This window comes from Microtus ochrogaster, unplaced genomic scaffold, assembly GCF_000317375.1.
Source record: "Microtus ochrogaster isolate Prairie Vole_2 unplaced genomic scaffold, MicOch1.0 UNK26, whole genome shotgun sequence".
Lineage (NCBI taxonomy): Eukaryota > Metazoa > Chordata > Mammalia > Rodentia > Cricetidae > Microtus > Microtus ochrogaster.
The window spans coordinates 341,109-354,289 of record NW_004949124.1 but is presented as its reverse complement, the minus strand read 5'-3'; the positions used below and the strand labels follow the sequence as shown (position 1 = coordinate 354,289).

At 42.7% G+C, this 13,181-nt stretch overlaps 1 protein-coding gene across 4 annotated transcripts in view; it reads left to right on the top strand.

Moving 5' to 3' along the window:
• Ltbp1 (latent transforming growth factor beta binding protein 1) overlaps nucleotides 1–13,181 on the top strand; it is a 379,031-nt gene that overhangs the window by 205,848 nt on the left and 160,002 nt on the right. For all 4 annotated transcript variants that reach the window (XM_013354050.2, XM_005367931.3, XM_005367930.3 and 1 more), the window contains 2 exons: nucleotides 10,129–10,353; nucleotides 11,929–12,203. In XM_013354050.2, coding sequence (XP_013209504.2) covers nucleotides 10,129–10,353; nucleotides 11,929–12,203 — 500 coding nt within the window. The remainder of the gene's footprint in view (nucleotides 1–10,128; nucleotides 10,354–11,928; nucleotides 12,204–13,181) is intronic.

Genomic DNA, 13,181 nt, shown 5'->3' with positions numbered 1-13,181 from the left:
AGGTATCCCAGTCCCAAAAAGATGAACATGGGATGTACTCACTCATAATTGGTTTCTAGCCATAAATAAAGGACATTGAGCATATAATTTGTGATCCTAGAAAAACTAAATAAGAAGGTGAACCCAAAGAAAAACATCTAGTCATCAGCCTGGATATGGAAGTAGACAAGATTGCAGGGCAAAGCCTGAGTCTCTTATAGCCCATGAAGCACTGAGGTGAGTGCTTGGTGACTGTTGTTCATCTCTTTCTTCAACCCCATCTGGCTCTTTGACTTTGGGGCCCCAGAGCAGCCTTGCTTCTTAGAGCATCTCAAAGATAGCAGAAGCTCAATGCCAAAAGGGCCGGGAACTTTGTCTGTTTTTGTCTGCTAATCTTACCAAATGTTAGAACAGTGTCTCATTGGAAGACAGACCATAAACATTCATTAAAGGAAAAGACACCCGTGGTGCTTCTACCCTTCCTGTCTCACTTCACTAGAACTCAAGGGGACAGCAAGGAACCAATAATACACAAAGGTGCCCTCTGTAGCCAGGGGAATGCTTTCTGTCTACTCTCTAGTGAACAGTGTTTTTTTTTTTTTTTTTGCTTCCTAGTTCTTGACTCTTATTTACTTTACTTCTGCAGGAACCACACACTTTTTGGGCTCAGTTAAAAAAACAATTGTTTTTCCTAGTGTGTATAGGTAACCTTAGTTTATTTTCCAGTGTCCTAACTGAATACCATAGCTGAAATAGTTCAAAGAGAAAAGAGATTTATTTAGTTCTTGGTTCTGGAGGGTCAAGAGCATGACACACTTCTGGTTGGCTTCTGGTGAGGGCTTTCTTTCTGGTGGGGACCTGCCATGGTCCTGAGGCAGCTCAGAGCATCACATGGCAAAGCAGAGCCAGCTTGCTAATATTGGACTCTCTTTCTCATTTTGTAAAATCACCATAATAGTCATCCGTCCCACACTCCAGACTCCATCTAATCTTAATTGTCTCCCATTATATGACAGATCTTTCCTGGGGAGACTGCGCGAGCACACACACACACACACACACACACACACACACACACACACGCACGCACCTCCCTTCCCCTCAAAAGGAACCCATGAAAAACTAAAGAAGCAACTGCACCGAAGTCCAATTTGGTGAATCAATAAGTTTTTAATTGGGGTTACTGACAGGAGTATGAGGGGTTACTTACGGGAGTGTGTGTGACTTAAAAAAGCAGTTACATCACTAAAAAACTCAACCTGGGTGAAAACGAACAAAAGCCATAGCCCTGAAACTCCCTGCAGAGTTGACAGGCAGATCAACGGCCCTAGAATCTTCTCTTTGAAGCTCCGTGAGTTAGAGTCATGTCCCCTAGTCGCCATTAACTCATTAACTGCTTCTATGAAGCTGGGGATAGGAGCTGGAGAATGTTTCAAGCATCCATGTTCCCAGTGCTATTTTTTTTTAACCATCCAGCACGGCAAGAGCCTCTCTGGTCCCTATGGAGGGAGTGTTTCACTTTGGAGAAACTCACTTTATAATCTCTCTCAAGGACTCATCTCCAAACATCCCGAACATCCCTTGGGAGATTAGGTTTCGGTATGAGTTTTGGAGAGCACAAACCTCCAGATGCAGAAGCTGAATAAAAGGAGAAATATTACAAGATGCGTAGATACAAGATGCATTTTTTCCTGCCTAGCCTCCCCAGGGCGTCCTTAGAGAATGCTAATCAGGTTTGTTGAGTTCCTGTGTGCTCTGGGATATGGAAGAAAGGGCTAAAAGCATCATGACCTCTTTCCTACACAGTCAAGTGACAATGGGAGAAAGGAGGACAACACAAGCAGAGTAGAAAGCACCTTGATAAATGATGTAGACATGATGTTAGACCTCCCTCCCACGGTTGCAGGCACCTCTAGTTAACATTCTCCTCTCTCCTTTGATGGATGCTGTTGTTTTCTGAGTCCATACTTGTACCCAAATTTGCCAGCTACAGGAATTTGGCTATCTTTGATGTCAAATGGTTTTATTGAAATGCTGGGCTGTTGTTAGATCTGCTTGTTGAGGTTTTTTTTTTTTTTTAGGTTGGTATTATAACATTTATTAAAATAATGCTATGGGTTAATAGAAACAGCAAAGAACAAAAGAATTAAAATGCAAGCTATGTAAAATCCCAACTAAAACCCAGAAGTGTCTAATGTATTCATTCATCAGCTAACTAAAAGCCCAAGAAAGACAAGACACCCAATATAATAAAGTACTACAAAACAATTGGCAATTTTCAGTTATCAAAATTGTGGATTTTGCATTTTGTATCCATGCTTGTTGAGGTTTTTGACTCTGAAAATATTCAAAAATTCTAAATCTAGATTCATCTCAATTCCCTTTCTGAGGCACAGGAATGAATAGATCTCAAGAAGATATTAATAATGAGCTCGGTGGGATATGAACTTGGTATCTGGAAAGACCTGCAGGAGCCTTTGCAAATCACAGCCACGAAACCAAGTTTAAAAGGGATTGAGGCTTCCTTTTAATATTCTGAAGAGAGCTCTGGCTTAAGTGGTGTTACTGGGTTTCTGCCTTTTACAAGGATATTTTTTAAAAAAATGCCAGGCCAGGGTGACCGAAGTGGCAGCACATCCCTTTAGACAGCAGTAGTGATGCCCTGCTAAGGTGCCCTGGCCTGCACAGATAAGGACCAAGATCGCCCTTATAAAATCTGTCTCCCTTTTCATTATGGGGTGGGCCATCATTTTTCCAGATGTACATGTCTGTGTCCTATCCCCAAAGTAGTAAAACTTGGGTTTCAATCAGCATCCATCACTTAACAGATGTGATCCAGCCCCTTGAACACAGGTGGCAGATAGAAGGATATACAATGTTCCCATGTCGCCTTTTAAATTTTAAATTCTGTCCGTCACATTTGATGAGATGGAGAAGTTTGCACCTTGTCTCATTAGCAGGTTGTCTGAATGGCTTAGCACCAGGCTCCATATAAAAGTGCATTAACGTGACTGGCAAAGAGGGAGGCCCTTTTCCGGCCACATCCCATTTCCCAGGACAAATGATGTCCCGCACGGGAGTGGACGGACCACTGGCAGGGACGGGTGATATAGCTGAAGTTTTGAGAATCAGAATTTTGAAAATGAAGAATCTGAATCCCAGTTATCTCCTTTGTAGATAGAGGCATGACAATGTTTAAATATCCTTATTTTCTTGTTGTTTGTTTTAATTTATTTTTCATTTTACGTAGCAACCCCAGTTCCCCCTCAACTTGAAGCCTTGGTTTTTAAAGACTGTTGCCAAAGGATGTCTTAGCTTAAGGTGCCTGCGATTTGTGGTGTTTACCAACGCGTCCAGTTTGCCAGCATGAGTACAGATGGCGATAATAGTGACTCAAGGGTTGGGAAGGAGTGAGCGCCACTCTGAAGACTGGAAAGTGGAGCGTGGTGGTAGGCTCCATCCACTAAGTTCCTCAGGGTTTACAAAGTATAAACCTAGATGAAGTGAGATAGCTCGCAGTGGTGGTAAGGTTGATGATTAATGAAGAGGAAATTATAAACAAAGCTGAAATGATAAATGGGCCATTCTAAATTAGAAGCTTTGGCATGGACTTCCTATCTCCTGGGTGTAAACAGGATACAGCATAGAAGCCTTTGCTAATGCCCAGCAACATTAAAATCTTCCAGTACTTGTGGAATTCTTGTGTGTAGTCTTGGCTGTTTTGCCCTTGTTAAACTCTCTATTTATGTTAACATGGCTGCAGTATCCTCTCTGTCTGGGTATCTCAGTGGTGGAGGTTGAATGAAAGTGGCCTTCTGAGTTTGTAAAGCAGATCAATCAAAAAAATGTGCTCCTCTGTTCCTCTCTTCTGACTTCAGGTGGAGGCAAACATCGAAGCATCCCCTTGACTCTCGTTGCCACTAATTCTGCTTGGGACAGTGAAGCATATGCTAAGTGAGAAGGAAAACACATCTTCTCTGTCTTGTTCAGGTTTTTAGGATCTGTAGTTGGCTCAAAAAAGAAAAGAGAAGGGAAAAGAGAGAGAGAGAGAGAGAGAGAGAGAGAGAGAGAGAGAGAGAGAGAGAGAGAGAGAGAGAGGAGAGAGGGGCGAGGGAATGAGGGAGAGAAGGAGAGAGGAAAGGGGGAGGGAGAAGGAGAGGGAGAGAGAGAGAAAGAGAGAGAGGAGAGGAGAGAGGGGCGAGGGAATGAGGGAGAGAAGGAGAGAGAGGAAAAGAGAGAGAGAGGAAAGGGGGAGGGAGAAGGAGAGGGAGATAGATAGATAGATAGATAGATAGATAGATAGATAGATAGATAGATAGATAGATAGAATGTGTGTATGTGTGTGTCTAGTGTTGGGAAGGTCACCCCAGAGCCTTGCCCATGCTACTCAAGTGTTCTAACATTCCTAACCCAGCTTTCAATCATTATGGGACGTATTTATTACCTAAAATCTTTACACTGCTCCAGTATCCATCCACTTTCTGACTGAAAAGGAGGAGAGTTGAGGTGATTAAACCTTGGTTTTCTAAAAATGTTGCTGCCTTTAGGGTATTAAGAAAAGGGAGCTAGAAACAAGCTGATATCCTCAAAGACAGCCTTACTCCAATCAGAGATAACTGTTAGAAATAGTTGAAGCAGCTCTTCCCCTCAATGCCATGTTCTGTGCACAGGCCTCCTCCAGATGGAGGGTTTTCCCTCTCCCATAAGAAATGGTCTGTTTTCTGGCTCGGAAAGTCCTGGGCAGGCAGAGGTTTTAGGATCAGCTGCAGGCAGCTCCAGAACATTGTGAGAGCACCTTTTAGGAATGAGAGCAGCTTAAGTGTTTTTACAGTCAACTGAGATAACTGGAAAAAAAAGAGGCAGCCTATTATCACAGCACAGAGTTCTAGAAATTGTCTTATTTGTATTTGAGCCCAAGCCTTTAGTATTCATTATTTCAGTGGAGTCCCGATTTGCAAATGTGGAACATGACAGTTCTGTCATCCCAAGCCTCTGAATACCACGAGCTGTTTTACAGAGCGCAGTGGATGATGGCGTGTGTCTGAAACACTTGATGTGTTTAAAGCCTCCGACTCGCTCCTCCAAGAAGGATCCTTTGGCTCAGTTTGGCCTTTTATAGTAGCATCATGAGATACTCTGAGATGTTGTCATGAAATGACACTTCCTGGAGTAGCAGGATAATGGTTCACACACCTCTTGTTATGGCAGCACTTCCCTGGGGACTGAATGATGCAAGATGGTGAATGTGAGGATGGCCAGCAAAATATCATGCTGACAAAGTTATGGCATTTCTCAGGAGGCATTCTGTGTTCTCCCATCTTGTTAGACTTTCCAAAATATATGGGCCATAACCAGAGTTACAACCGACAAACCGCAGGCTTCTCAAGCCAACCTTAAGGGTAATTCATTCTTTTTCCTCTCCGTGTTCTGAGTAGGGTTATAGAATATTAATGGTATAGACCATAAGCCTTGCAGCACGGCTTAGAGAGTGGTATGAACTTTGAAACAGAAGAAGCTATTTGTAGCTAAATCCTACAGTCTGTAGATTGGTTTAGATTTTTTTTTCTTAAATCTATAAAAGATGACCTAAGGATAAAAGGATTGCCTGCTGCAGACAGATCAGTCTGAAGCTGTCGAGCTGAGTCAAGGGCCTTTATACCTTCATATGCTGTCCTTGAGATTTTAGAAAGTACTGGAACAAGAGAATAGATATTTTGTTTTTCATTCATGAGTGGTTATGAATAGTGACCTTTTAGTGATTAAAACAGCTAGGCAGAAGCTGTTCCCCAGTGACTGGGGACACGGGGTAATTAGAGCTCATGGATGACCGTTGTTTTCTCTTGGCTAGCACAGTACACAGGACAATTATAGGGAAATCATCTCTGGAGTGATAGGCAGACAGACTTAGAGGACCTAAGCCCATGTTGGATTTTTAGAGTCCATTAGCATTACTGGAAATACCTTATAGAAGCCAACTGGTTAATTTTAAAGATGGCTACTTCAATGAATTTATGTCAGTGTATATTATAGGCAGTCCTCAATTTACATATTTTAACAATATTATTTATTTAGGAAGGGTCTCACTATGTAACCTTGGATTTCCTAGAACTTGCTATGTAGACGAGGCATGCCTTGAACTCAAAGCTTCCACCTGCCTCTGTTCCCTAAGCGCTGTGTTTAAGGGTGTGTGCCACCATGTCTACCTTTACATTGTTGCAGATTAATAGATGGAAACATTCAAGCTGCACAGCTTTTTAATGTCAAAACACCAAAGTGGAGGGCATAAATATGTAGAGCAATGAAAGCGAAACAGTAAGGCTATTCTTTTTACAAGTTCGTATGTTAGAAGCATGAAGAACTGAAATGGTTTATTTATTTGATTGGAACCCGTCAAGAGTAGTTGATGATCTTCTCACTGTATAACTTATAACACAGAATCTCTCTTTTTCCCTCTAAACCCACAGTTCTCAAGCTGTGGGTCGCAACTCTATTGGGCCTGAATGACCCTTTCACAGGGTCACCTAAGACCACCAGAAAACACAGATATTTACATTATGATTCATAGCAATAGCAAAATTGCAGTATAAAGTAGCAATGAAGATAATTTTCATGCCAGAGCTATCCATGGGGAATTGTATTAGAGGGCTACAGAATTAGAAAGGTTGGGGATCTCTGCTCTATGGACTGTCACAACCCTCTTCTTTTGGACAGAATTTTGGAATCAAACTCAAAGGAGTTTGATACCAAACTTGTACACTCTGCAACTCTCCTTCTCAGATTGTTACTGTTACTTCCTTGAAGTCCATACCATCTTTTGATTATTCAGTTTTGTTAAACATTCTGTGGTTCTATTGCTTTGGGGTTAGGAGGCAGCAGGACTACCTGCCTTGATGTGTGTGTCCCCAACTAAGGGCTGTGTGGCACCTACTCATCATCTGAACTTGGCAGGAGGGATGGAATTAGGCACTGGTCATGACAGACACCTGCCATTAGCAAAGGGACAGAGATAGCAATGATGTTTACATTTGATGCATTTGTTCAGGGTACCATGGTCACTAAAATTCCTGCAAATTTTAAATTTTAAAAATTGGAAGAGAGTCTGTGTTCCACTGAGGAATCATTCATAGCACATTTGCATAATATATTAGTATCTTTAAGTATGGTACTCTTCACTGCTACTCAGAATACACTGAGCTCACCCTGTGAGCCAAATTATGGTTTTGGAAACGAAGTCAGAATTGAACTAGGAGTTCCAAGGATACTGACTACTGGAATCATTTTTGACTATCTCTTCTTTTACCTAGTTCTGCTCAGAGTTGATGGGATACCAGCAGAAGTTCAGGGGTTCCCCAGACCCCTGCTAATCTGGGTTGTTTGACTCGAGCTGAGACATGGGCCTAGAACACAGTTTCTGGGATGTGTCCTGGTGATGTTTTCCTGCTCTCCCTCCTTCTCCACCTTCTCAGTTTCCGCCATGTTCTGCTGAGCCTCCTCGCAGATTCCATTGCTTCCTATTCCTCTCAGTGCCTGCTGCTATCACCCCGGGCTCTGTTACCAACTTGTCTCTCAGTTATTATGACAGTTTCCAAACTGGCCCTCCCAGCATTGTCGCTTTTCTGCTCAGCTAATCCTGAATGCCATCTGCAGCGCAGCCTTCCTGGAACACGCTGGCAACCTTCTTAATCCCCTCCTTCAAGCCTCAGGATAGCCTGTCCATCACAGAATAAAGTCCAAACCCCATGTCACGTCTTTAATAACCTCTTGGTCTGACGTAAGCCTTCACGTTCCAGCTTATAGCCTGATCCCCTCCCTTCCTTTAAAAGCCTGGGTTTTAACAAGAAACGTTGACTCACCCTCTCCAAGACAAGCTACCTCTTCCTTTACAAAGATGATCTCTCTGGAGGACACTGTCTACATTTTCAATTTTGCTCAGTCTTGAAGACTGCTCCCAGTTGTCTTTCGGGAAGTGCTTTCTCAATTCTCTCTGAAGTTCTAAAGGGTTGTATTGACATGTTGCAGTCATTGATTCTTTGTGGTTTTAGTTATCCTGCATTGTTTAATGTCACTGGTGAACTGTAACGTTCCTGAAGGGAACGGACTCAAGCTTCTTTACAACCTAAGGAATGTGTTTAACAAAATGGCAGACACAGAACCGTTCGCTTCTTTTGATGTTTATGTTTATCTGTTTCTTTGTTTTTAGACCTTAAGCATTTCTGCTAGACTCTGAGCAATGTGTGAAGGGTAAAACTAAACAGGACTCATTCTCTGACCTCACAGAACTTCAGTGGAGGGAGGTATACACAGTAGTCTGACAGCTGTCATGTTGTCCGCTATGTGACCTGAACAGTAGTGCCTGAGAGGTAACTCTGAATGCTTCTCAGAGAGGCAAGGGCCCGGCAGAGTCTAAAGGACAAACAGGATGTCAGTCTGTGGAAGGGAGCTGAATAGAAGGTGTCCCAGGCAGAGGACTCCCCGAGAAGCTCATCAGTGCTGAATTAAGTTCAGTGGGCTGTGTTGTGAGAGCTGGGGTGAGCTCAGGAGTACTGAGATGCAGAGGGAGCAGACTTCTGAGTAATGGGAAGAGAGGAGTTAGAGAGTGGATGTCAGTTGAGTGAGGCAGGGAAGAAGCAACCACGTTTTACTAATGACCACAGCGGGAGCTTAGGGACGTCTACGGGATGTCTCCATGGAGATATACAGTTGTAGACAGTTTGACGTTCAGTATAAAGCTTTGTCAGGATCCCAAGTTTGAGGACATGATGAAATGATAGCAACATTTGTGGAGCTAGTCAAGAAGATGGTAGGACCAGACCACAGTGGCAGCAGTGTTAAAGGAAGGCTTCTGAGAAAAATCTGCAGATGGGTAAGGAATGACGCAGGAATCAATTAGATGAGCAAGGCGCCATAGTAACCAAAGGACAGTGACACAGAAACCATTGTGTCCTTAGGAGGATGGAGTCTGTAGAAGAAAAGGAAGGTGTGTCCTGTCCCGAGGTATCTTATAGTTACATTCGGAAATAAAGAAAGATTTTAGGCAAGCATAGTCATGAAGGACACCATTTCAAGAACATGAAAGCTAAGAAGAAATAGAGTCGAGGGGTTTTTCTTGTTCAAGCAGGAAGAAATTCAACGGCATTTGGAGGCTGCAAGGATGTGCTCACTAACAGTGAGGAAGGTCCACCGTAGCTGAGTTTCCCAAGTGCAAAACTGGAAATTCTTCACCTAGTGCATCCTCCTATCTTTTGATATTTTGATAAGTGAGCAAACTTCAAACTAATGATAACTCGGATACTACCAGATGTCTGGGTTTATTTGATTTTTTTTTTTTTTTGTCAAACGGGCTGGAAAATCCCTATGAAGCACGCTTCAAGCTGTCTGAACTTTATGTCCTCAGTAGCACATAGCTCATTGTCTTCTACAGAAACAAAATTTATTACTCTAATTTGTTACTTTATCTGTCCTATGAGCAAATACCTACTCTATGCACAATATCTTTTAGGTACTGAGGACATGATCAAAGTATAAATATCTTTTCTTTTGATGAAGTTTATAATCTATGTTAGCATTGGCTAATTGCCAGTAAACAGAGATGCAAAGCAATTTCAAATTGCAGGAGATACTTACAATGGTACTGTGGTACACAGTAATCCTGAGTAGTGGTTACTTCATGTGTACATACACGCATGCGTACATATATGGACGCAAATTTTGTTCCAGTTTTATTTATGTGTCTACATGCGTATGTATGTGGGTCTGTTTGTGCGCCAGGGATTATGTGTGGAGGTCACAGGACAAGCTGTATGAATTAGTTCTCTCTTTCCACCATGTGGGTTCTGGGGATCAAACCCAGGTCATCAGACATGGCGACAGGCACTTTGCACACTCAGCCATCTTGTGGACGTACTTCATTCTTTCCCTGTGAACTCTTCTTTCTGTTGTTGGGGCAGCCAATCACCAACTCACAGAAGCTAGGTGCCTTTTATTGTCAGGAGAAGCTAACATAAACTCTTCCGCCATGTATGAATCCAGTGGCTAGGATGTCTAAAATAGGATGTGTGTTTGGATGTGGAGGGAGGGTGCTGGTTGATCGTTATGTGACCTTTGGGACACTAACCAGCTCTCCACGCCATTGTCTCTTTTCCTTTTCAGTAATTTGCCATCTTCCATGTATGAACGGTGGCCAGTGCAGCTCAAGGGACAAATGTCAATGCCCTCCAAATTTCACAGGAAAGCTTTGCCAGATCCCCGTCCTTGGTGCCAGTGGGCCTAAACACTACCAGCACTCCCAGCAGCCAGGCAAGGCGTTGGGGTCACACGTCATCCATTCCACACACACCTTGCCTCTGACCATGACTAGCCAGCAGGGAGTCAAAGGTAAGCTTTGCATTCTCATCTTGCTCATTGCCCAGTACTCTGTCCCCAGGTCATGCCCATAGAGAAGTCTCCACATACAGCCAGGCCTGGGGTTGACACAGACAGGAAAGTGTGGATCTGTGACCTGAGGGCTGGCGGTGGAGACGGGAATGTGGGTCCACTTGTGTGGCTGCAGGACTGTCTAGGTCACAGTGAACTGGCATCTGGAAAATAAGATAGCTGTAAGAAGTGCCTGCTCCTCGGGACTCAGCACCACGAAGTGATGGATGCGCAAGGCCAGAAAGAAGGTCAGGGTTGGGCCCTGACAGCAGCAATAAACTAAGGGGCCACACCGCACCCGATGATGAATTGTGAGAGTCCCACGCGTTCACTTCTCGTCACTGGGCTTCACTCTGCCCATCTGTAGAGGAAGGCAAACTAGGTCACTTGGAGCTCACACATTCTGTGACTAATTCATTCTTTCATAGCTGCCATCCTCAGGATCCTACGGCTTTAAAAGGGGGTCAGAGAAGCGTAACTCGCTCTTCCTCTTTAAACCCTGGATGTGTGTGCCAGAGACTAACATTTTGTCTGAAATGTTCTTTGAAAGGGGCAGAAAGGCAGTCTGTGACACATAAATACAGACATAGTGTGTCGTCAGAAAGAACTCAGACATATATATGTAAGAGATATTTAAAACAGATAAAAGAGGCACACTTTGTGAAACTGGATCTCTACTTTTAATGGAAAAATTTAAGTCCTAAAATTTCTATATTAAAATTTCTGTAGAAGAGATTTTTATGAAATACACAAAAGTAACTAATCTCTGAGAACCTATTATCACTTGGTAAGGTATACTCACCTTATTGTGAGAGCTTCATGAATTCATATTTTGTGATTCTAGTTAAAAAACTATTCCTGTTTCTTTTTTTAAAAGAGATTTATTTATTTTTATTTTATGTGCATTGGTGTTTTGTCTGCATGTATGTCTGTATGAGGGTGTCAGATTCCCTGGAACTGGAGTTACAGACATTTGTGAGCTGCCTTGAGGGTGCTGAGTATTGAACCTAGGTCCTCTGGAAGAACAGTCAGTGCTCTTACCCACTAAACCATCTCTCTAGTCCCAGTATTCTTGTTTCTTAATGCATCATTGTTGAGATACTGTAGTGTCTGCATAATTGAAGTTTTATTTAATGTTTTATTATATGGGTGTGTGTGTGCGCATGTACGCATGCACGCGCATGCGCCCCAAAGTGCATGTGTGGAGGACACCTGTGGAGTTAGTTTTCTCCCTCTACCATGTTGCATCCTGGGGAGTGAACTCAAGCCATCAGCCTCAGTGGCAGACACCTTTACCAGCTAAATCATTTTACTGCCCACAGTTTGGCTTTTTAAAAAAATGAACAAATCCATCACTTTGAGTACAAAATTCTCAAGAATTTTGATGTCTGTGTCACAAAAAGATACTTTGCATATGTTATCCTTTGTGGAGTCTATTGGTAGGTGGGTGTATATAAACTCCATTTCATGTTTTATAGATCTTGAGTCTCCTATTAATAATTCATGATTAACAAATTGTCCTCCTGATCTTTGTAGTGAAATTTCCCCCCAACATAGTCAATATCCATGTGAAACACCCTCCCGAGGCTTCTGTCCAGATACACCAGGTTTCCAGAATCGACAGCCCAATGGGCCAGAAGGCAAAAGAAGCTCACCCAGGCCAGTCACAAGTCTCTTACCAAGGGCTTCCGGTCCAGAAGACCCAGACGGTGCATTCCACATACTCCCACCAGCAAGTCCTCCCACATGTGTATCCCGTGGCTGCTAAGGCACAGCTCGGCCGATGCTTCCAGGAAACCATTGGGTCACAGGTGAGCAGTGTGGTTCAGGCCATCTTGATAACGTTTTCTGAGTGGGGCATCATCCTAATAAGAAACCAGGCCTTGTACAAATGAATTTCTACAGAAAAGACTGGTAAGCTATGGTGAATCTAGAAATAAAAATTTTATTAAAACGTAGCCCTGCACATTCATTTCCTTTTCATCTCTACCAATCTCGTGCAGGGAGCAGAACTTAGTATGTCCAATGAGTATATCATGTGGTCTACAAAACCCTTTTATTTTGTGTCCCTTTGCAGAAAAAAAAAAAGTCTTGCTGACACATCATGTATAGAATAATTTTAAGTAGTGAACTTCAGGAAGTGTTGCCAGACTTTCATGGTTACTTGTTTATACTTATGCAAGTGTGTGTGTGTGTGTGTGTGTGTGTGTGTGTGTGTGAGTGTGCGCACACACATGCGTGTGTGCATCTGTGTGCAAAACATTCCAGCCCTGAGATGTGGTAAAGGAGCGATCTTATACAAAAATGTCTGAAAATATTTTCTTAGTGTTTTGATAATTTATACATTAGTAAATAGAGTTTAATTCGGAATCTCCTATGCAATAAAAATTGATATCATCTTTTGTTTCCTTTTAATTTGAAATAAGATGGCAATGAATAAATTAGTCAGTTGAATTTTAAGTGTCATTGGAGTTATGTAACATAAGGGCCAGCTTGTTGGGGGTTTCTGTCCTGCCCAGTTCCCACAGTCGTTAAGCCCCAAAGAAAATCACACAGAAGTCTCCATAAGTCATAAAATTGATTGGCCCAGCTTAGGCTTCTTATTAGCTCTTATAACTTATATAAACCCATTACTCTTGTCTATGTTAGCCACGTGGCTCAGTACCTTTTCAATGGGGTAGGTCACATGCTGCTTCTTCCGTGGCCTGGGCAGGACTGCAAGAGAGCTTTCTTCTTCCCAGAATACTCCTGTTCTCCTTGCCCTGCCTCTACTTCCTGTCTGGTTGTCT